The 24,378-nt window shown below is 43.9% G+C and overlaps 2 protein-coding genes across 2 annotated transcripts; one reads left to right on the top strand and one right to left on the bottom strand.

The window, feature by feature from the left end:
* The first annotated feature begins 1,071 nt into the window (after positions 1-1,071).
* LOC120957281 (recombining binding protein suppressor of hairless) lies at positions 1,072-20,849 on the top strand. The gene is made up of 4 exons (XM_040379398.2): positions 1,072-3,711; positions 10,368-10,916; positions 10,993-11,535; positions 17,023-20,849. Exons 1-4 carry the CDS (start codon positions 3,442-3,444, stop codon positions 17,338-17,340), a joined length of 1,680 nt encoding a protein of 559 aa, XP_040235332.1. The 5' UTR covers positions 1,072-3,441; the 3' UTR covers positions 17,341-20,849.
* LOC120957283 (keratin, type II cytoskeletal 1) lies at positions 14,150-16,634 on the bottom strand. Its single transcript, XM_040379399.2, has 2 exons — positions 15,195-16,634; positions 14,150-15,115 (listed from the first exon to the last, which is right to left on the bottom strand). Exons 1-2 carry the CDS (start codon positions 15,563-15,565, stop codon positions 14,551-14,553), a joined length of 936 nt encoding a protein of 311 aa, XP_040235333.2. The 5' UTR covers positions 15,566-16,634; the 3' UTR covers positions 14,150-14,550.
* Positions 20,850-24,378: the final 3,529 nt, after the last annotated feature.

Raw genomic sequence — 24,378 nt, 5'->3', positions numbered from 1 at the left:
GACGAAATTGGTTTGAAGAATTTGAACAGCAATGCACCTCGCCCTCCATTACATCGGGGGTTGGTTCCGAGCAGTAACCTTGGCGCTGGGAGAGGGAGGATTTCTTCGAGTATTTCGCACTTCTCTTCCGTGTCATTTTCGCAGACGCAACGCCGGCAAACAGGGGAACAAAAAACGTTGCGACTGGGAGGAAGCGGAAGAAACAGAAGGAAACCAAAGGGAAAAAGGGCAAACCTAAGGTAGAAGAGGAGCCCCGACGATGATGGCACTGGTGTGGCTGCGCGGAAGGCACACATGTGCAGGAGATTGATATTTTCCCACGCCTTTTTTCTGCACGGCACTCCGGGAACGCCGGGTGCGGGTGGAGATGGTTGAGGGTGGGAGATGGGGTCCCTTTGCGTGCCACACTCCGTTCTTGCCGTAAGTGCTGTACAATCGCGTACGCGTCGTTCGCTCTTAACTTCTTCATTTTACGAGCCGCCGCTGCTTTTTTATCACTGACAATGAATTTGACCAACGTGGTGTGGGCGACTTTTCCACCAAAACCGGGGTTGTGGAGGGGGAGATTTGAGAATTGATTTTCCTTGCAAATGTTTCGGCCACGGAGGGCGCTCGTGCGTGCGGTTACCAGAGTGGGGCAGGGGAGTGGGCCACGTTACAAGGGCTCATTCGAACTTTCCTAATTGTTTTTTATTGCTCACTTATTGGCTCGCTGGTGTTATCAGCTACCATCATTTTCGCCTTCGCAACGACGTTCTGGTAGAATGAGGGTACGAATGAGTTCATTCAGATGCTTTAAAGAGCCCGATTGCTTTAACATTTAAAGCGATGATTAATGATAATTGATGGAATTTAAGTTTTACTCTTGTAGTAGTGTCCTTTGTTCGCAATTAATAATTAATCAAGATAATTTAAATTTTCGGAAGAACAGGCGCAGAATGTTTGGACATTAAAAGCTTTAAAATAGACTCAAAATCCAACTCATTCACCTACCTCGCAGCTTCACATTGTCTATTAACAACTCAATAATTTACTGTAAATCGATTAAATCGATCCTACCTTTTTTCCTGCTACATAATCACACGCACCGAACATCCTTCCGTGCAAAACGATTCTATTCATGCGATTTTTGCCGGTACCCCGTGTCTGTGCCGCAAACACTTACAGCATTCAACCCGCCACCCTATAAACGCGCACTTCCAAACTGTCAAAAAGTGCACCACTTGTCATCTCGCTCACTAGCATGCACGGTCCGCGGTCTCTCTTTCTCGCCCGCATCGCTTGCCGAAGGCCGCAAAAGTGCGTGGGAAATTCACAGGTGTTGTGCGTTCCAGCTCTGCACTCTCTCTCTCTCTTTCTTCCGTTCACCATCACCACATACATCTCATCCGTTCATTCAACAGCTTGCCCAAAGGGACACACGCATTACAAACCCCCGTACGATCGCGCTCGTTCCCACTCACTCACTCTCTCGGCGCGCACTATCGTTCCGTCCCGTTCACACCAACACGCACAGCAGCAGCAGCAGCAGCAGCAGCAAAACGCCGTTTGTGATTCCGCGGCTGACGCGAAAGGCGCTTTTCATAAAGTGAGTGCGATGCAAACGGGTAACGTCGTGGCCGTCGTCGTCCGTGTCAGATAGAACTGTTTCGCTCCCGGGACAACAGTTGTGAGTGCGTGCGAGTGGCCGCAAGTGTGGCTAAATTGTTTTCTCCCGCAAGGACGGTGTGCGTCCATCGCTTGCTTTTGCTGTAAATACACACGCGCGCACACACACACAGCTGTCGTGTTGGGACGCCGCTAATATCAACCGTCCGTCAGTGCGGTGTGCGGTTTAGTGCGCGTGTAGATGGTGAAATTGGAAAACATTTCCCTATTGGAAACAATTGGAATGTCACGGAGCTCCAGCACGCACGCCACCAACACCAAGTGAAACCATTCCCGCAACAACAGTGTGAGGTTAGGTTGAGGAGTTTGCAGCGCTTCTGCACACGGCGTTCGTGTGTTTACCTTTTATTCTCTTCTCGCCTCGGACCAGCAGCCGCCGTGTGACAGCTGAGGGCAAAACAACGGCAACTTGCACGGCCAACAGTGTGTGTCGCAGTGTGTGTGTGTGTGTCTGAAATGGAATAGAAATAAAGGCGCCGTGCTTGTTTGGTGTGATGCGGCAAGAAAGTATCAGCGCCCCGTGACACGAACCGTGGCTGCGTGTATCTGTGTGTGTACGTGACAAACTTTCCGGCAAATCGCAGCAACCGCGTGAAAAGCATACGTGAGTGAGTTCGCAACAATTGGGTGTGTGTGCTGTCCTTGTTACGCACGTTCCGGAGTTCGCCCGTGTGACAGTGAGCATAAGCGGAGCATCGGGAGCATTAGACAAGCATAATAACACCACCGACATCGAAGGCAACGGATTTAACTGACGTTTCTTTTGTGACTGCGTTGCCGCTTGGCGTGATGATGATGATGATGGGCGATGCTGCACGGGCGGATGAAAGCTGCAGTAGATGCAACGCTCGTGCAATGTCTCTGTAAAGTGGAAGAAAACAGCGCACCACAAACGTGCACCACAGATGCACCGGGGAAACGCATCCGACTGGATGTACATACGGAGGAAAAAAGAAGAGCCCAGCTGTGTTTGTGGCATCGTTCACTGTCTCTCTCTCTCTCGCTCTGTTGTTCCACGTCCCATTCATCACAGTGTCAAGGGCTGGGGTCGTGATAGTGCAGCTGGCGTGTGCGATAGTGACGCGTTCGTGTATAGGTAAAGAACTCGCGCGTGTGATTATCGCGTCGTCGTCGTCCGTGGCGCGCGCGTCTGTGACATCAGTGATAAGAAGAGTGAGCAAAAAGTGTTTGTGTGGGTGTGTGTGAGTGAGAGTGTGAGGAAGCTTCGTGTTTAATTGTGATAAAATCAATCCTCCCACCTGCCTCTACGTATCCATTCCAAGATCCACTTCGTGCTGCTTAGTGTGTAATTCCCACCCGGGTGAAAATTCATTTCCCACCCGCTCTGTGTTCTCCGAAAAAAAGAAGAAAGTGTGTGCCAGTGTGTGCAGGTCGTGCCGGCTTGCTTTGATTGAGTTGGCATTAATCTGGCCCAAACGATTGCGCTACTGCCGTGTGCGTTCCTAATCAAAACAACAACACACGTCGTGAACTGTCACTGTGTGTATGGGGGGAAGTGTCAAAGGTTCAACAGCACCTGGAGCATTCCGCTTATTTTATGCTGTGCTTCGGGTTCTCGGACTGCACACCAAGAGAGTAAATCATTTTAAAAATATTGTTCGTAATAAACACCATACATGAACTCTTGTGAGCATATTTCCCCGTAAAAAAGACGTAAAATCTGCCCCAACCCCGGAATCATCACGGAACGAACCGCCGAACAGCCGACCGACCCCCGGACACTCGATCGAAGAAAGCAGCACCGCCACCACAATGCCCCACCAGTACGGCATCCCGGGGTACGGGCAGGCACCGCCCAGCCCACCGACCCACCACGGTGGTAGCGGGGCGCTGCTGCCCCGGCTCGGTGCCGCCGGCGCCGTCATACCGGTGACCCCGAACAACAACGGCGGTTCCGGCATGGGACCGACCACCTCGCCCATCTTCCGCAGCCAGATCGAGGAGCGGCGGTTGACGCGGGACGCGATGGAAAAGTATCTGCGCGATCGCAACAACATGGTCATTGTTATACTGCATGCGAAGGTAATTACTGCTCCAGCCATGTGTGTGTGTGTGTGATGAGGGTTGTACTGCGTTCTTCTCCCTTCTTATTCTTCTTCTTAGTCGCTAATATCTCGACGACGACTTGTTGCGCACATTTTGCTTTTATTTCCGCGATATAAACCTTACTCATCCTCTGTGTGTGTTAGAGATAGAGATGATTTTCCACCTGTTCGAAGCTCATCATCGCCACCCTTCGCCTACCACTACCCCCTCCCCCATTAGACGATCGTTTTCTTGATCGTCATCTTTGCAGCGTCCGAGATTTCTCATCTCTCCCCCACGGGAATCTCTGTTCCTTCCAGCTCCAGGTCAGGTTTAATGTATTTTTGAGTCTCGGAGCTCCAAATCCTCACGACCTCCCAGGCCCATTTTCGGGCGCCCCAATCGCCCCTCCGGGGTGGATCGTATCGGATGATTCGTTTTTAATGATTTTTCACCGTCCCCAAGGGACGCGGTTGCCCTTTCGTTTCGTTGGGACGGTGCGGATCCGGCTGTTGGATCCGGATTTCCTGATGCTATGGGAGGGGGACCGTCGGAAGAAAGAGATTAGTTCCCACGATCACCTGCACCGTCAGGGTGTTCTGCTCTTCTATGCTGGGTTTTAGCATTTTGTTTGTTGGAATTATTATTTATTGAAATTTGTTTTTTTTTTTTGTACTAAAAAATCTAAAAATTATTCACATTCAGGGTCACCAAAAACATGCCAAAATAGTTGACTGAATGTGACAAAAAAAAACAAAAAAAAAGCCTAATCCCGTTAGCGCCACACCCCCCTTTACCCTCAAAGGCTGCAAGCGGGTCGCCACGACTCGCTAATTAACATTTTGGGGAATTCCGATTTTCGGCTTCGATCGATTTCCTCCCAAAAGCAGATATCACTTGGGGTCTAATTTCCTATTCCGCCTTATCCGGCGGAGGTTTAAGAAAACGCCCCACCAACTATCTAGATTAGATGTGTGTGGTGCCACGGTTTTAATCGGCCCACACTAACGGTGGGAAGTTTTGATGTGAAAAAATTGATTTGTCATCTTTAATGTTCCATTTGAAGGCACACGGGAAGTTGCCAGCTTTTTGCACGCGAGCGGAGCAGTCGTGGAAGAAGACGCTGGTGGCGTTGCTTCGATGTGTCGTGATCGATTTGGCGATAGAAAAAGTCAAACGTCAACGGCTCCGGGGCTTCGTTTTTCCCACCGGAAGCGAAGGTAAAACGTGGCTGATACAGGGGAAAAGATGTGAAGAGCTTTGGTTTGTGGTATTTGGTAGATGCTGCCGCATTCGGTTGGGTTTGATTGCTGTGGGACGCGGGTACAGTGGAACTCATTATCGGGCAAGGAGTGGAGGGGCGTGAACGATCTCTGCGCCAGCGTGTCAAATTCGGCAAAATCTTTGGAGGTCGTCTCGGGAAACCTTAGCGTGGGAAAATATCCATTAGATATAAAACACCGATTGGGTGAGGAGAAATTAGACGAAAGCTCTTGCGATAAATCATGCAATAAGTGTTTTAGTTATTCAATAAAGTAACCATATTCATGGTACTTCAATCATTATATGACTGCGGCATCCTAGACAGTTCTCTAGATCACTTATCAGAGATCTCTTTTCATCCATCGGTGCGGACACTCTTCAGCTATGTTATCAGACAACAGCAAATCAGACCGATATCTTTTGAAAACTCTGAACACTATGCATAAATGTGATAAAAAGTATGAAATTTATGCGGTCCACTGAAAGTCGGACAATCTTCATTTCGTGGCAAAATGACCACGTAGCATGCCAATATTGGCCAAGATGGTTCTTAAATCATTTGATATTAGTGATTAGAGGTCAATCGAATAGTTTGGGTGGTCATCAACGTATTAAATAACCTAGGCCTCTAAGGCAGATAATAGATGAAAATATGAGGTGTCCGACTTTAGGTAGCCGCCACTGTATGTGTAGTTGGATGAATCGAATTAACGAAATATCCAACGATATTACATTATTAGATAAAATATACAAAAAAAATCAAAACTACTATTTAATGCTTTTAAATGAAACACCTTTAAAAAACGTGTTTTTAATATGTTTTTATTTAAAGTTTTGAAATGAGTATGTACCGATTTTTGTCGATATCTGTGGGTAATGGGAACTGTTTATGTATGTTGCTATGGGGAGCATCTTTTGAATAATGCAAATATTTTGCAGATCCTGCCAAATTGCAAACAAATTCTTAATTAAATTAAGTTAATATGCTACCATCTACTAAGTTTAAGGCTCTGTGCAAAGTAACCCATTTTGCATTCTTTTAATCAATCAACATCTTCTTCTTCTTCTTTGGCTCAACAACCGATGTCGGTCAAGGCCTGCCTGTATCCACTTGTGGGCTTGGCTTTCAGTGACTAATTGATTCCCCCCAATAGCAGGATAGTCAGTCCTACGTATGGCGGCGCGGTCTATTTGGGGATTGAACCCATGACGGGCATGTTGTTAAGTCGTACGAGTTGACGACTGTACTACGAGACCGGCTCAATCAATCTCTAGGTTATTAGTGAGAGCCCTGTGCCCTCTCTCTGATTATAACTTGCTCGTCCGCCTTTACCTCGCCAATCAATCAACATACTTCAACTGAAAATCTAAAACGTGGCATTTAACAATTTGTTGGAATGTTAGGCCTTTTAAATTCATTTTTAAACAAATTCCTTGAAAAACAGTTCTAGCAGTGGCAGGGATCATTCATATTTTCGTAATTATTAATTATTTTTGTTCAGAATTCACCTTTTTTAGACTTTCTTGCATGAGACTAGACTTTATTATTATTTTTTTAATCGTACTAAAAATTAAACAGAAGAAGGGAATTTATCATCAATGAAGTTTATTTTCCATTACTTTGGTTTACGTTGGTGTTTAACTGTGTATTTCCTAGCATTTTTGTTTTGTTTTTATAATTTAGTTTGATTTTGCTGACATTTTTCATTACATTTTGGAAGTAATTGCCAGAATATAGCATTATTTTAAAACAACTACATGCATTAGGCTCTTTTTGTTGCTGTTAAGGACTCGTTTTTACGTACTTTTCAATCGTGTACAATTAATAATCTTATGCATCGACTCAAAGGAAATATAAAATTTAAAGCTTTGTTATCACACAAATACTTCAACGTATTTTGTCATTTCAAACAATCTAAATTACTATTGACAGCCGATAAATAATTATGTTGCGGAATATTGCCCACCTCACGTCATATCAGCCAAACAACTTCCGTACCTTTTTGCACTAGTCCACCATCGTTAGCAGCCACTTTGCAATACCACAAATTGCCGTCCGTCAAACGGCAGTTGTGAAGATCAACAGCAATCACACTTACGGCTGTTCGAACCCGGTGATGATCGACGTCGGCGGTGGTGACGTGATGACGGCACTAAATCCATCGTATCCCCCGCCGTCACATACACACCACTTTTATGACCATGGCTGATGGTGGCTGGTGTGTGAAAGGCGACTCTACATTTCCACCTGGTTTCATGTTCGTTCACACCATGCCGGGAACTAAGGGTCTTCGGACCAATCAAACCGTGTTGAAATTCTTTTCCCGATCAGTCGTCGTCCAACGGATCAGGCACGACGGGGAAAAGTGAAAATGATGCCAACAATTACCATCCCCAGCCATCGCCGCCACTTGTCCAAAGGGTGGGAACATTTTAACAAACCGAATCGGATCCGTACCGGTGCTCTTTCCCCCCCCCCCCCCCCTGTCCCAATCGCGCCAATGCGGGAGATGAATTAAGAGGGATTGGAATGCTCTGACCGGATAATGATGAAAGAGAGGCAGTCAAAAATCAACGCCCTAGCTACTTCACTGTGCGCACGTAGAGTAGTGATTGATTTAACTACTGATTTCGTTGTTGTGCTGTTGTGCCACTTAGTTTGTCACCAGCTTCCACCACTTCCTTACTTCAACGCCGCATTACCGCCGCGAGGTGGGAAATCGTGAAGAATGGTTGAGTAATTTGGCTGCCTTTGGCGGGGCGAAGAAGATCGATGTTTAATTTGTTTTCGTAGTTAACGGTTGGTTTTTGCTATCGGGGGCACCTTTCGTTTTTCGTGAGAAAAAAAAAATACGCACTTTTGTTCGGGATTGAGTTGTTGAACCAACACCGTTCACCGTTTGGTTGGGGCGCGACACAAGATGAAGAAATAATTGCCATAAATCTAAGCCATTCCGGACGCGCCGAGCTTTAATCACTGCTGCTGGGGACACTGAGTTTTTTTTGCCGCTGAGACACACACACACACAGACCGGCCCGAAAGATTATATACATTTTTAATGGCAACAAATCATCTTTACTTCTTCTCCCCGGTATTGCGTTTCTCTCTCTCTTTTTGTACCGTGACAACCGGGTATGGTAGCGTGAGAAACGGGAATATTGGGTCTCTGGGACCAAGGGAAGAAGCCGGATGGAAGAGGAGAGGAGGGGAGGAAAAGAACACATACAGCACTGATCAGACTGGAGAGGGAAAACTTTTATCGAAGGAAATGACATTAGATTGAGCTGATTGAATTAAGTGATGGCTGTGGGTCGTGTCAGCCAGCATTAAAACTGCGGCCGGTTGGGTTTGGGGTGAACGATTTACGAGGAAACGTCGCAATGGGGCTGATGCAGTCGGTCGTTTGTTTGGGTTTTAGTGAGGCTCTCTTGTTGGAGATGTGTTAAATAGGCAGCGTAAATCCAGCGCCTCTTTCCGGGTCGGGTGATGGTTAATTTGTGGTGCGGACCTTGTTGTTCTCCATAAGGGATTTGTTTACTGTTGTGGGAAAATTACGATTTTGTTTTCATGTTCAAATGTGTGTCAATTTTGCTGTATTATTCCCATGTCAATAAATGAAAAATGATCAACTATGTCATGCAAAACGCACAACTTTAATCGTTCTAATCTTCACCATCCATTCCGAACTCCATGTTTGATGTTTGACAACGGCGTTAATGCACTTGGTGTTGGCTAGAAGTGTTCTAATGATTAAATTGTCGCTTGAATGTTTTAATAATCTTGACTTTTGTTTTCTGTTTTTAACCTGATTGTGATTTCGTTCCTTTAATGGCCATAATCGTGACGGAAGATCAGTGGTTCCCAAACCTTTTGTATTTTGTTCTCAAATTGCAAAAGAAATAGAAGCCAAAAATTAAACAAAATACCTTTATTTCAAAGCACACATTACCGAAGCGTGCTATCCTTAGTAATATATTTTAAATAATGGCTGCACAAATTAATAAAACTTTACATGGCACGAAGGCAGAAAAAGCTATACGTTTTCCGTGAAGTCCGTAAAGTTCTTTAGAGCGTCATTATATTTTACAGGATTTTTGAAGTCACTTCCACATGTGCTCATCATTGTTCACCGCCTTCAAGATGATTTTCAACAGCTGTCAAATTTTAGTTTTTACATATGATTTTCAATACATTACTAGGAACTGTCAAACTCAATCCAGCTTGAGACGTGTTGAAGATCATGCTGACGAAATTAAAAATTATATTGATGATTTTGATTTTGATTTTGATTATTTTGGATTAACATGGTGCAAGCGGTGAATAACAACGTTATTCCTCATTCGAAACTGTCTTGAAATCCCCTGTTTTGAACATCTTTTTTTTTATCAATTATTATTCTTATAAAAGGTTTGGTTTTCAATGGAGTTTACTCAACAATTATTATGATCATAGTTGTACTATACTGTCATGGAGTAGCGCGAATCACACGTTGCAAATACATAAACGTAGCTTTAATTGCTTCTTAATGATAATTCTGCTATTTCCTTCTTCAATACTTCTGTAAAACAGATACCTTTGAACGAGGATGATGATTTTTGTTACTTTTCCATGTATACACTGTTTTCTGGGTCAGTTTCCAATGTGAAGTGCATTATTCAACGCTTGCAAGATGTTTTTCAACTGCACAGCTGTTCAAACTGACAGTTGTTAAAAAAACAACTTGCGATCGATGGATTACAATCTTGAAGTTTTACACTAGAATCCGACCTGTAACTGTACAAAGATGAGATATAAATTAATTAACGTATTACGTTTTAGTTAATGTTTGTTAATTTTAAAAACTCTATTTTCAAATTGATTCTTTTTTTAACTATGCATACGACCCGATTTTTTCAATTGGCAGTCCACGCTTGTCGAAAAACTCGTTACAAATGGTTTGAGAAACACTGACCTATCTTTATTTTTCATTTTATTTAACGATTGAGCAGCTTCTTCTGCAATAGTTTGCTCACTCTTTATGTTCAAAAAAGACAGGACGCTTATTCTTCTCAACAATAAATACTTATTGTGGTTTTATGAACTTAAAAAAAAATTGAAAAATTTAATAAATCAGAAAATCGGTCGGAGCTTATCGTCTTTTTCATTGAATTATCAATTTATGATTTTCATCTTGTCTATCTTAAGACGAACACATTGTTAAAATGATTTTAGAGTTCCTTCATTCCATGCTTGATCGAATCATGCAAGATAAACGGCAAATTATGTGTCACTTTGTGTCTGAAACAAACTTTTTTCTTAAAACAACCATTTGCGAATTGAATGTACATTCACCTAATCCATTTAGTAATCGATTTCTCCACCATCCGTTCTATTCCACCACCACCATCAGGTCGCCCAAAAGTCGTACGGCAACGAGAAGCGGTTCTTCTGTCCCCCGCCCTGCATCTACCTGTTCGGCGAGGGCTGGCGGTTGCGCAAGGAGCAGATGCTGCGCCGGGGCGAAAGCGAACAGTCCACCCAACTTTGTGCCTTCATCGGTATCGGCAGCCCGGAGCAGGAGATGCAGCCGCTCGACCTGAACAACCCGAAGCAGTACTGTGCCGCCAAAACGCTCTTCATCTCCGACTCGGACAAGCGCAAACACTTTATGCTGTCGGTGAAGATGTTCTACGGCAGCGGGCACGACATCGGCGTGTTTCAGTCGAAGCGCATCAAGGTGATATCGAAACCGTCGAAGAAGAAGCAATCGCTCAAGAATGCGGATCTGTGCATTGCGAGCGGCACCAAGGTGGCGCTGTTCAATCGGTTACGGTCGCAAACCGTCTCGACGCGGTACCTGCACGTGGAGGACGGACACTTTCACGCCAGCTCGACGCAGTGGGGTGCCTTCACGATCCATCTGCTGGACGACAATGAGAGCGAGTCGGAAGAGTTTCAGGTGAGTTCAGGGAACTATTTTAGACAATTTCCAGTTGAATAACATTTCCTCTTTCTCGCTTTACATTTCGCTGCAGGTTCGCGATGGCTATGTGCATTACGGTGCGACGGTGAAGCTGGTCTGCTCTGTGACCGGTATGGCACTGCCCCGACTGGTCATCCGCAAGGTTGACAAACAGATGGCCCTGCTCGAGGCGGACGATCCCGTTTCGCAGCTGCACAAGTGCGCCTTTCACATGAAGGACACGGAGCGGATGTACCTGTGCTTGTCGCAGGAAAAGATCATCCAGTTTCAAGCCTCCCCGTGCCCGAAGGAACCGAACAAGGAGATGATCAACGACGGTGCCTGCTGGACGATCATCTCGACCGACAAAGCCGAGTACCAGTTCTACGAAGGGATGGGCCCGGTACGGACGCCCGTTACGCCCGTGCCAATCGTCAACTCGCTGCACCTGAACGGTGGAGCCGATGTGGCGATGCTGGAAATTACCGGCGACAACTTTACACCCTCCCTGCAGGCCTGGTTCGGCGATGTCGAGGCGGAAACGATGTACCGGTGTGCGGAGTCGCTGCTGTGCGTCGTGCCGGACATATCGCAGTTTCGCGGTGAATGGTCATGGGTGAGTATGCAGTAACAGTAGAGCATGAAATGGAAGATTAATTTCATAATCTTACAATACTTATACTCTTTAGTTATTTTAAAGTCTGTCTGTAAGCGTAAATCCGGAAAAGAAGTAAGACATAGGTTGTCTACTTCTGAAGCAGTTGCCTGTCACAAAGATAGACAACCCGATACGTCTATAAATTTTGCCATTTTTTTTTCTCTCCCACGAATACATAATGAATCTCCCGTGTTGTCGCGTGTCGGACTGTCGTGTGTCTTGCTGAATAGATCTGTCGTAAAATAAGCCGTTTCCGGCCGGTGTACGTCATGAGCGGTGGAGGGTATCATCGTATTGGCTAGTCGTCGGTCTAACGTATAAATTCGTTGATGAATATCTAATATGTTGTTGCTACTATTGCACGGAAGCTGTGTTGAATATATATCATTAATTCTTTGGAATGTCATAAACGTCTTATGATTCTGATCGATCGTGATAGTGAGTGTTCTTCAATCGCGTTACAGCTGGCGTAAGTCGGTATTATGTGACACCAATTTTCCTTTGCAGTTAGAGTCAGTGTATTAATTGGAAAGTTGTTAAGTGATTTTAAGTCGTGTTGATTATGTGTCGATTTTTTCAATTCATTCTCCCAACTTGGGGAGGTCTCATCAACTCGCACGACTTAACCACATACCCGTCATGTGTTTAAAATGGGCCTACATCTCGTAGCAAGAATGTTTCCCCAATTTGAAGATATGTCGGTTATAAGAACTTTTACGATACAAGTCATTTTTTTATACGGAGTTTGACAGTTGTCGACCAAGCTACACGGCAAACTATCATATTTTCAGCCTGAAATAACAAGTGTCAATTCGACACATATTCAGTCAGGTTATCTGATATATGGTTTAATTGTTCTGCTGAAACATAATTATTAGTCAAACAAAGGTTCAAAACTGTTTGAAACGATTTGTAAAAAGTGTATTACAAGTTCTATTTTAGGGGATGTGTATGATACTAGCAAACGTTTTTTAAATAAAGTTTGTCAGCTGGCGGCTGAAATACTATACCACACGAGAAACTAGCCTCAGATTTTCAGCCTAGATTATTTTAGCCTGAAAAAATGTAAACTAACGCCAATTCGTCGCTCAGGTTAGCTTATTTAATTAATAAGTTAACGCTTTTAGATTTTACCTCATGGCCATGATGTCATCTTCTTCTTCTTTTTCTATTTGGTGTAAAAGTCCTACGTGGACATACCCCGGTCTTCTATACAGGCTTTCCAGACTGTATTCAGTACCACGTAACCGGATAGTCAATCCTTGCTACGGGGGGACGGTCCATCGTGGGCTTGAATCCATGACGGGCATGTTACTGAGTCGTTCGAGTTGACGACTGTACCACGGGAGCGCCCTGGCCATGATGTACTAGAATCAATTAAAAACAATTCTTACCTCTAGTAGGCACCGATGCCACGGTAAATATATATTGTTTTTATCGGTCAGTTCACCGCCGGAGGCATTCTGAGCAGTTTTGCTTAAAAGCGACGCCAGTTTAATTTCTTCGATAACTCCTATTAATCTGGCTCAGATGCATCGAAATCCATTGGGGAAGTAGTTATCAACATTGTTTGTGCTCTGAATTTAATTAAAACACGTATTTAATATTGTCCGGAATTCGATGCAAGATTTTTTAACTTGTTTTTAATCCCGAACAGCAGAAATTAATTATAATTGTATTGCAGAAAAATATGTTTTTAGACAATGATAACAAGAAGAACAAAGATGCAGTGATAATAATACAACAACGATATTTGATAAGATTGATGTGCACAATGCCTTGATGGCCGTACGGGGAAGATCGTCGAACCGTGCAGCAGTACTTCGATTCAATGCATCCATGAGTAGAAGAAAAAATCGCTCCCAAACACCCCGTTGTTAATAAGACCGTCGTCCTGTCAGTCCAGGAGGACACTGACTACTCTCAGAATTGGATTCCGAACCTTAAAAGACGTTCAAAACTAAAAAAGAGTAGTGTTTATGTAAAGATTAATAACGAAATTTTGAGGCGGTACGGAAAATGAATGAAAACTTCAGTAATTTGAGACATGAGCTCAAAACTGTCGGGAATATGAATCAAAATATCGTTACAGTTTCATGAGTTTTGGCAATGCAATGGCAATGTATTTTTGGAAATCTTTTTAAAATTTAGAAGGTTTGCTTCAGTTAATTGTGTTGTGCTGAGGTATGACCGATTGAATTTGAAATAGTAAGAAATAATTACATGCTAAAAATACTTAAAGTGTCCGTAATTCGAAGCAGAATGGTATACTAAAAAGTATTTTAATATATTTTTGACCATCACGATCATATGTAAACAGTCATAACAAGTTAAGGCTATGTCTAGCTTAGAAGAAATGAATTTTGTTATGATTCGGTTTTACATGAGCAACTTGTACGTAGTTCTTTGTATTTTTATAACAATTCAATCATGATATTGTGGAGAAAATAGGTCTGTTAGTCGTTTATCTATTTAAAAAGTGTTTAACTTTAAAGCTTCTTATTTAACTTTAAAAGTACTTATTTAACAGTAAAGGAGAATTAAGCACAAGTTAGTTTGAACAGTACCACACAATACTTTATTAGAAGAATATTATATAAATTTATTTATTTTATCTACCATTTTTAGTTTACTAGAGCAAAATCACACTAGAAAGAAGCCAATTAGCTTCTACTAGGTGCGTAGAATATGTATGTGTATAATTTACCTGCTATTTTCCTATCAACTGATTGTTCGAAGCCTAGCTTAGATAGTTTTTCAACCTTCTGCCTTTATGATCAAATTGTTTGCAAAAAAACGAATACCTAAAATACGCAACAGCATGCGTAAGCGCCATCTTTCATTCACCCAAAAGCTTTACAATTCGTAAAAAAGCATCCACAAATAAAACGCAAAGAACATTGTCTGGCCATCACTCTGGCTCTGGTGGCTGTGGTACCGAACAGAGTAAAGACGCCAACGGATGCCCTTTGATTACTTTTCCATCGATTTTGCCTTCGGCGGTGTTTTGCTACGTGACGCCCGCTTGCCCTTCTTCTTACCCCCATGGCCATGGCCCCCGGCAGCCGCATTGGCACCGCTGGTGCCACCCTGATTGCCCTCGTCATCGGCCGCCTCCACCGATTTCGCCTTCGATTTGTGGCCCTTTTTACGCGCCCCTTTGCGACCCTTTTTCCCACCACCACCACCACCACCGCCACCCGCCCCACTGCCACTGTCGATGCTTTTTTGGTGCAGATCGCCCAGCATCCTTCCGGCACCGCCTCCCAGACCACCGCCACCGCCGTTCAGCGAGAGCTGCTGCTGCGAGTTGGTCTTGAGCAGCGGCACTTTCGGCACGATGCGCGTGTACAGATCGTAGTTAAAGTCGGCGCACGTTTTCCCGTTGCAAAACTCCTCCATACACTCGTTGCAGGTGAAGACGCGCGACTCGATGATGCCGGAACGGTTCTTCACCTTGCGCACCGAGGTGGCGAGCAGGTTTTCCCGCTTGTCGCGCTGGATCGTTTTGATCTGCAGCTTGCCCAGCTCAACCAGCCTGTGGAATGGAAGCGTGTGAATGAATGAATGATGAATGTTAAAAGAGTAAATCATTATTAAACGGTTCTTTCACTCACTTGCTAAAGTAATCCTCCTCCACCTTTGTCTTGGGCCGCTGGCTGGTCAGCATCTTCCAGTCGATCGGCACACTGCACAGCTCCAGTATGACCAGGTTGCGCATCTCGGCCGGTATCGGATCCATGTACGCGTACAGCTTGTCCCGCTCGCCCCCGTTCTTCATCAGCATCCGGAGCTCCTTCTTCTGCATCTTAAACCCGTACTCCTTCTCCTTGAACCGGATCTCGTCCGACCGCACCTTGATCGGGCGCATCTTGTAGTCCGGCACCTTCTCGATCATGCGCTTAAACTCTTCCCGCGTCGTGGCGGACGATTTGGAAAGGTCCAGTATGGGGACGACTTCCTTTTTCTTCCCGAAAATGTCATCCATCTTGAGCAGTGGTCTGTGTCTTGAGCGATGGAAGGTGGAAGCTTTATTTATTCGAACCTCACCTCCTCCACCTCGCACCCCGTCTGTCTTTCAGTCCTTGCGGTTGTTGTTTTACTCCGTTACACTTCAGCACATTCTCACTAATTGTATTCTATTGTTTTCTGCACTCCCTACACACACAGCTACAAACAATAAGGAAGCAAGATTTTCTCACGCGACACCAACCGAAGCGACGAAGAGGAGCGGACACAAGAAGCAAAAAACAACCGGATGGTCACTTTCCTCACCCCCGTCCAGTAGTGGAAGGAAGTTGCTATTATACTGCTTCCCTTTGGCTTGGCTGCGGGAGTTAAGTCTCACTCCCCACACCACCTCGAACCATTAATTCTATGCAGAGTGGAAGAAAAACGAGCCTGCTGTGTCTACTTGCCTTGTCTATCACATTATTAGTGTAGTGAAGAAGCCATCAAGTGTAGAACAAAGCGGCAAAGAAACGGACACTAGCCAGTCACTAGGGACTACCACCACCACCAACAGCACCGTTTTCCGTTGTCCAGTGTGGATGTCTTTTCTCTTCCACCGCGGAGAAGGTTTGGAGAAGCAATCAAAAATTCATAACAGATTATATGCTGCTCGCTTTTGTGCTCGGCGTATCATCGCGGGAAAGTCACAGCACTATCGCACAAAAGGGCTCGCAGCCGAGGAGAAGCTTTAAGCCAGGCTTTACTGTGTGTGTTAATGAATTCCGACTCCTATTTCTCTTTGTTTTACTGCGAGATTTGACTGACTTTGGCCGTTTTTTTCTTCTTCTGTCGTTTGCTGCCTTGTTCACTTTAACTCAGTTCCCCCCCGGGTAGCATCCGGGAATTCTAATAAGGGGAAAATCTATGACACTACGCGCTTTTTCTTTACCACCGCAAGCGAGAGGGCATAGTTCAACGCGCGCTAGCCGAGCACCATCTTACTGGCACCGCATCTTACTGAGCAGCGCCTGGTGTCCGGGACGGAACGCCCGTTTGTTTTGATATTATCGATTTAATAATGATGGGAACCTGTTGCTATAGTGGCATTGGACCGAGGGAGGGAGGGAGGGGGGGGGGGGCGAAGCGGGCAATAATGATTGCTGGGGTTTCTGTTGTTTTTACCGCTCAACTCCTTGTCACCCTCAATCACCCCTCCGCTCGTGGTGGTTGTGTGATTTTACTTGCGCCACTGACTGCGCAGTGTTTGGGGAATATTTCATACTTCAAGGCGTATTTTAAAGCTTTTGATAGGTTATTAATGAATATGTTGCTTTATTTGAATATTTTCTTCCAATTTTAATATCTTTATCACAATTTTTCTCCAATATATTTGCTACTTTTCATATCAAAATCCACAAATAAACAATAAATCTCTATTCACTCCACTCGTCACTCACATCCTTTTCTTTTATTCCTCTTTTATTCCTGCATCAGGTACGCCAACCCACGCAAGTGCCTATCTCGCTGGTGCGCAACGATGGAATTATCTACGCGACCGGGCTCACCTTCACGTACACGCCCGAGCCGGGCCCGAGGCCGCCCTGCCCCGGCGCGGAAGACGTCCTGCGGCGGGGATCGACCGCCGGCAGCCTGGGGGTGGTAGCGAACGCCAACACTAGCAATAACAACAGCAACAGCAGCAACAACAGCAACAGTGCGTCGGTGGTCAACCAGCAGCCGGCAGCCGCGGCCGGCGCACTGCCCTCGATTGCGGACGTTAGCTGGAGCTCGCACGGCGGCGGATTGCCGTAACACCGCGGCTAAGGGACCGCCTGTTCGAGGAACGGTCCACGGAGCGGCTGTTTTGCGGCTGGGTGTGTAGACACTAGGGGTGGTGTGGTTTGACAGTGCGATGGAATTGTGTTAGCAGTGTAAGTGTAGGGGAAATATTTATTTAGAACAAAATTCAGACAAACAGTACCCCCACAGCAGCGGCGGGTAGCGCAGCAACTTCTCGAACAACTGGTTAGCTCGGTTACGGCGTGTTTCTTTCTATTAAGCCACAGTTGGGAAGCGATCGATTACGGGAAGAAGGTGCGGGATAAAACGGGACTTTTCACCTTACATTAAGGTTAGCTTCCTTCTTCTTGCGTTCGTGAAGGTAGTTTAGGGCAACAATGGTGGAAACGCTATGGTAGCGCTTTTTAACGAATGTTTTACGCTACTTGCATGCGTTGTAGACGAACAAAAGGCATTTGTAAGCAATTTAAAAAGGAGTTTTTGGTGTAAAATCCTGATCTGTTGTGTTGCTGCTGGTCATTATTGCAACTTTTTAGGCTTTAAATGTATAGCGATCGGTTCATTGGTTGATCCATAATATGATATTATATCACGGGCTCGATTTTTTTATATAGCCAAAGATATGCTTGTTTCAAAGATTGCGAGACAGTCACGTTAAACGAATTATTGTCCATCTCTAGCTTGAGATGTAACTGAAGAATCATAGATTGAGGTTTTTATCAGGTTTGATACTAAAATTCATTCATTCTGTCACCTAAACAGAAGACGGAGCAGGTTCTTAAACGTACGTCTATGATGATTGCTTTTAAAATGGAAATAATTAGTAATAATTTTCCACATTTCCGTAGAATACGCGTATTATTTTCAAAATTGGCATTACTAAGGTAATAACTATGTACGAACCATTTGAAACTTTAATCTTTGAATTTTTATCAACACCCAACACCCTTGCGGCTTGAGCTCGCTATACAGTTTTATAAGTCATAGATATTCTCTTTTTTTCTTATACAACGTCCATCTCCCATGCTCGTTGTTGCTGCATGTGCGCTGAAATTTATGACTTTTCTCACATCCATTCCGACGCAAATCAGGAGGCGGCATGTGAGGCGGCACACCGCAGTAATTACGGGTGCAATGGCGTGCAATTCAAATTGCATGATCACACACAACACCCTTCCCCCAGTCCGCCTATGGCAGCTTCGTCTCGATCTTATTTTTTTTGCGTTGCATTCAAATCGGATGCATTCAATTCAAATGAATCTGTCGCTACCGATCCTACCCCAAAGCGAAACGCACTAACTATGCTACCGTATAAGCATAACAAAAAGTACTCAGAAGGAGAATGTAGAGATAGAGAGAGAAATTTTGACTTTGTTTATCTATTCCATTAAGCCAATGAAAGACGCGGGTTTTAAGCTTTAGGTTTCCTCCCCCTTGGTATAATGGGGCACAATCAATGCAGCAGGGAATGCTGCTTCCCAGCTCTGCAAACAGTAGCTGCTGCTGACACGGTGTGTAAATAATACATGTTTAGCTCAAACTTTTACTCAAAACCAAGGAGAAACTGTTGTGTGCAGTATTAAAAACAAACAACAAGGCACTGAATGTTAGCACGTAGCGACTCTAGATAGCATTAATTGTAACTTGCTGTATGTATATAGAGCTTATCGCGGGCGGCCGTAAACCATTGATCTATTTGCTATTTAGTTCTTGCTCCCATCGGTTGTTTTTTTTCTCGATACTTTGCTTTTACTATTATTTCGAGGTTAGCATTTAATCGACGATCTCTTCGACGCAACGATGCAATCAAGCATTATTCCATTTTCTCTGTAAAAGAATACACCTTTTTTATTTTTATTATTGTAGCTTTATAGCTTGCTTACCACTTTCATTCACACAATGTTTCATTTCTTGTCCATTGCGAGAGCAAAAATTCAAAAATTAAATTGAATGCGCTGTCTCGCAACACCAGGCGCCTCCACGCTGTTGGAAGCAATGTCCAAAAAAAACAAAGCAAAAATGTATAATATGGAATAGCATTAACTATGTACATAAGCGGTATAGAAGATATTCCCTTTATTTGGTGCAACATCAGAAGCAGCAAAATCAGTGTTAAAGTAAATTTTAAAATGGAAAAAACGAGCTAAGCTATTACTACCATACTGCTGCACTGAAGTGTTCTCTCTTTAACGCGTGAGAACGAAACGTAAAGTGCACTCTGAACAGAAATCTGAACCGGTAGTTATTAGTTAAGGGGAAACTACCACAAACTATTGCGCTGTAATCTATGTAACACGTAAACGACAAAAAGACGAAAAGCTACGCACCGAAAAGAAAAGCATAAAAGACCTATTTTTAGAGATTTATATACAAAAAAACACACGCAAAGATGGATGCATATATATACATTTGAACGATGCAACGAAACGTCGTCAATCTACTACATCGAGCTGCTTTTATGTGCGAACAGACACTTGCAGAAGCTAATGAAGTGAATGATTTATTGGTAATAGGGTACATTTTACCTACCACTGCAAGTGTTGCAATTACATGTATTTTGTACTATCGCTCTCCTTGCCACCGCTTGTCTTTCTTTTGTATAATCATACCCATTTCGTTTGGTAAATGTTGTTGTTACATTTTTTGTTTGGGCTTAAAACTTCTTGCAACGAATGTGTAGCATCAATTCGGTGCTGCCAGAGTTTACCTATCAAGTGGGGAAGGGAGAGACAGGGTCAAAGCACTCTTTCCGTTTCGTTCGTAAAATGAACTGAACCGAACCGGGTGCGTGTGAAAAATTACCCCGTGAGATTATGCTATAGGTTTGTAAGGAGAAATGTTTGCACGTGCTCTCTCTTTCCCTCTATTGCTCCATCTCTCGCAGCGTCACAGGTTCACAAATCAACTAATAATCCCTCCGAATGGTATGTGTTAAAGCTCCGTGGGAGGCAACGAACGAACAAACTAAAGACAAATCATTGCACTTGCTCGAGTGTGAAAGAAAACTTATAATCACGGGAAAGTAGCGAACGTAAAGAAAGAAAACCAGAGCACAGGAAGTTAATTGTTTTATAAGTCGTCGATCATAACGCGAGCGTAGCCCAAATGAGGAAGAAGAAAACAGGAAAGGAGCAAAAAAAAACAAAGGCAAATGATTACTAAGGCAAAAAGGGGAAAAATAGACAAACACACAAACAAACAAAAAATGTAAATCATGAAAATCCATCCAAACCCACCGCACTGTTGTTGAGGGGTGGTGGGCATTGTGATAGGATGGAAAACTAATAGCGTTTAAAGAAAGAACGAGAGAGAGAGAAAAGAGAAGTATAAAAAAGGGAAAACAAAAAGAATAGCAGGTGCAAAGACAGGAAAAAAACTAAACACAATGGAATTGATGCACTAAACAAGAGCATTCCGAGCAAAAAAGAGGATGGAAAGTTGAAGGTTGTAAAGCAGAAGAAAAAAACACGAAGCGTTGCCCGCAAAAAAAAAACAGGAAAAAAGCGTTAATTATAAGAAAATCCAATGAATTATACATGTAAATATACACCACCTTTATTATGATTACTACCGAAAACTGTTTCCGAAGCCTAATGGCCGCGTGATCAGCTAAAGGGTGTAAATGTGATCTCATACCGGATAAAGCAAAGCGGTGTGTAGTCGGTCGAAAGAAAGGGATAGAGCGTTGGTCAGAAAGCATATCATCCGTCATCATAGCAACCGACCATCTTCTTCTCTAGTCGTTCAAGTGGTGCCTTGTGTGCATAGGAAGGAAAATTTCACACCAAATAGTAGCAGCAGCAGCGGCAGAAGCAGCAACCAGACAACAATGCCAAAATGGCCAACCAAGAAAGCCAAAGGTACATCGTGACGGTGAGGGCAGGGGTTTTGTAACAGTCTCACACCGGTTCCCAGCATTCAATTCAAACTAGAAAAGCAAACGACCCGACATTTGGGGAAGGAAGAAGCACACTCGATCTAGAATTACTAATCCAAGCGAGCGAAGAGAAGCAAACGAATCCTCCTCGTGCATACAGCGAGCAGAATGGACCACGGGCAAGCGCATGAAGCAGTTAGAATTAAAATACAATCGGAAATGGATTGTGTGCTCCGTGTCAGGTGTCCCAGTGAGAGCAACAGCGTACAGGTGCAAGAAGCCCGATGTCCGGGAGGACGTTCCGGTGCCGTGATTTTCGCGGGAACCAAATCCACCCAATTCCCACGGAAGAGTAATCTGTCCGGAAACAAAAGCCCACCGCTGCACCACCGATGAGCGAGCGGGAGAAGAAAATACAGTGAAACCGGTTGTCTTCGTGACGAGCTGCCTACTGCGACTGATAATCAACACACGCAGAAGCTTCCTCCCCCCGCTCGTGGGGGAAGGTGGAAGGCACGGGCCACTAAATAATTGTAGCAGGTGAAGCTCTCCCCGTTTGTGTTCGCATTAAAACAAGATGCGCAACAGCTTACGCATCAAATATACTACCAAATGGGGGCACCGTCGTCTCGTGTGGAATGTAAAGATTAAATTGTTTAAACCCCGCTCCCGGGGAGGCGTGGGAAAAACAAGCGAGACCACCCCAACCAAGTCACTGGGAGAGAAATGTAAAAAAGGGGTCTGTAAAGCTCGTTTCGATACGCTTGACTTATTGCATTTGTGATGAACTTGTTTTTTTTCACTCACTCTATTTTCTTTTATTTCATCCCACAGGCCACTACGGCAAAGACGATGATGAACCTGACCCTACTTGAGGAGACGCTGCTGATTGTGTTAATAAGTTCTTGATAGATAGTAGGCCGGGGCTGGTTGCTAGCTGTCGCTCGGGAAAAAGACGCCGCCGACGCTGTTTTCTCATGCCAAATCACGCTCAAGTGCAGTGAAAATGATCTGTGCAGGGTGGTTTGACGGGGGAAGAGGAGAAGAAGGACAGCGGAACAGTTACCACCTTATCTGCTCACAATCGCACAAGAATGGTTAAATGGTTGTGGGAAGGAAAGCATTCACGAGAGAGAGAGAGGTAAGAGGAGTGAGAGAGAGAGGCGTCACATTGTATTCTGATTTATTTTCTATTTTCCCGACTCATCCAATTCCTCCGCCTGCCCCACGCCGTGTGCATTGGGCTGTGGAGGTGCAAGCTTTTCCGAATGATAATGTGGTTGTGTTTTTCTTCTTTCTCTTCCTTATTTTTTTGTAGTTGGCTGCTTCGGAAGGTTTTTCTTTTTCTTCGCTCTTTGCACTTTGCACGAGCGGGATGAATTTCACCGCGGAAGAGGTTACTTCCGATCGGTAGGCTCATCAGTTTGCCAGTGTACGCTCGGCTCGTGCCGAGGTAAGATCGATTGCAGCACCGTGATCGTTAGCAGCAAGAGCAGCAGCCCAATATTGGCAGCTACTAATGAAGAAGTGGCAGCTACCAACTGATAGTGTGATCATACCGATTGGAGACTGCAAAGAGCTTTGATCATAGGGAGTGTAGTGACTGCATGATCGGAACCGGTTGCCAGAAGTGATCTGTCTGTGTGTGTGTGCGTGTTTAGTGTGCAGTGACCCAGGTGTGCTGGTGAAGAAGCCCTTCCCGATTGTCGTGTGGACGGTCAGAGCTAATTGGAGTATTTCTTGAGGAATATTTTTGACAAGCTCATGAAATCTTTGATTAGGTCTGGTTGTTCGGTACGACCAGCGCTCTTCAAAAGGCTGCGTTTACCAATGTGTCGAGTTACAGGACAAAAGAGTGCAATTATGTGAATATTTTAAATTAGTTAACTGACTATGTAGATACTCATAGAACGCTTTGAGTTTAGTTTTAGGAAGTGTATTTTAACCAAAATTCAACAGAACCGATGCAAAAGGCTCCAAAATTCACCATGAAAGCGAACATTTCTATAGTTGAGGATCATTGTTCTAAAAACATAATTGTACTAAATGGAGGCGCCTCGTTTGTCGAGCCGCTTAACGCTTTTTATTGGTGATCGTTCTGCAACTTTTTCGAATTTTAATTTAAACGTTATTTTCTGTGTTATAATTAAACGTATCATAACTAGTTCAATTTCAAGCAAAGCATGTTCGTTTCACTCTGATATTTATTTTCATAAATAAGAGCGTTTCAATTGCTCCAGTATTATTTATCAAATCTCTGTACAAATACTTATTTGAATGATTAAAAAAAATCAAATCATTTGCCTTAACGGTTGTATCTATTTTAGAAACTATATCACATTTTATAGTACAATAAAACAGGCAATAAAAAATATAACTACACATATCTTTGTATGCATCTTTCAGACATCCGAAGATAGCTCATACGAATATCTGACAATTCTGCTAAGGGTAAATTAATCATGGCAATGAGTGACTAACGGTTAGATGGATTACGGGTTTTGTACCAACTAAGTATCATATCGCAAAACAATTTCATATCGCAATTTTGACCTCAATAACACACCCGACCAGATACCGATGCCAATTGAAAAGATAATTCGCTTCGTCGCTGCATCCTAATGATCACTAATTGTGGGAAGCAAATATCTTACACGGCAAAGTGTAATAAATCAATCCGGACCAGAATGAGTTCACGCCACACGTGGCTGAAAAATGGAGAAGAAAAATTAATTATATTTTCAGTTTCCCCTTCAGTACAGATGGGAAAGAACGACGACTGCTGCTATCTCGTTTTTACAGCTTGGTGGGGGGTAAAAACACTGATGCGTGGAGCAAAAGAAAAAAAGTGGGAGGAGACTGAACGCCAACGAAGCGTGTAGATGTACTGTGGAAAACGCTTTCGGAGCTTTTCGGAAGCTTTTACAATGAAGTGTAATGGAATAAAAGAAAGAAAGAAATTATTTATTTATTTTATCGTATTTTAGAGTATTCAACCGCAACGTATATTAATATTATTGTCAAAGCACACTACACACTAAACAGTGCAAAAACGGCCATAATTGTGGGTTTCTCGTTTGATGAAAAACGAGATGCGGTGGCGAATTAACACGAGTGGAGGCGCCCTAGGCGATCACACCAATGTGTAGGCCTTTCTGAAGTGTTGAGCGAGA

This window comes from Anopheles coluzzii, chromosome 3 (assembly GCF_943734685.1).
Source record: "Anopheles coluzzii chromosome 3, AcolN3, whole genome shotgun sequence".
NCBI lineage: Eukaryota > Metazoa > Arthropoda > Insecta > Diptera > Culicidae > Anopheles > Anopheles coluzzii.
The sequence above is the reverse complement of the archived record's forward strand: the minus strand, read 5'-3'. Positions and strand labels throughout refer to the sequence as shown.

Bases quoted from the DNA above. Each gene is read 5' to 3' on its own strand.
- LOC120957281 (XM_040379398.2), top strand. From the start codon at position 3,442: ATGCCCCACCAGTACGGCATCCCGGGGTACGGGCAGGCACCGCCCAGC. The intron at 3,712-10,367 runs GTAATTACTGCT...CACCACCATCAG, and splicing joins TTGTTATACTGCATGCGAAG to GTCGCCCAAAAGTCGTACGG. The intron at 10,917-10,992 runs GTGAGTTCAGGG...ATTTCGCTGCAG, and splicing joins GCGAGTCGGAAGAGTTTCAG to GTTCGCGATGGCTATGTGCA.
- LOC120957283 (XM_040379399.2), bottom strand. From the start codon at position 15,565: ATGGATGACATTTTCGGGAAGAAAAAGGAAGTCGTCCCCATACTGGAC. The intron at 15,116-15,194 runs GTGAGTGAAAGA...TCCATTCCACAG, and splicing joins GAGGAGGATTACTTTAGCAA to GCTGGTTGAGCTGGGCAAGC.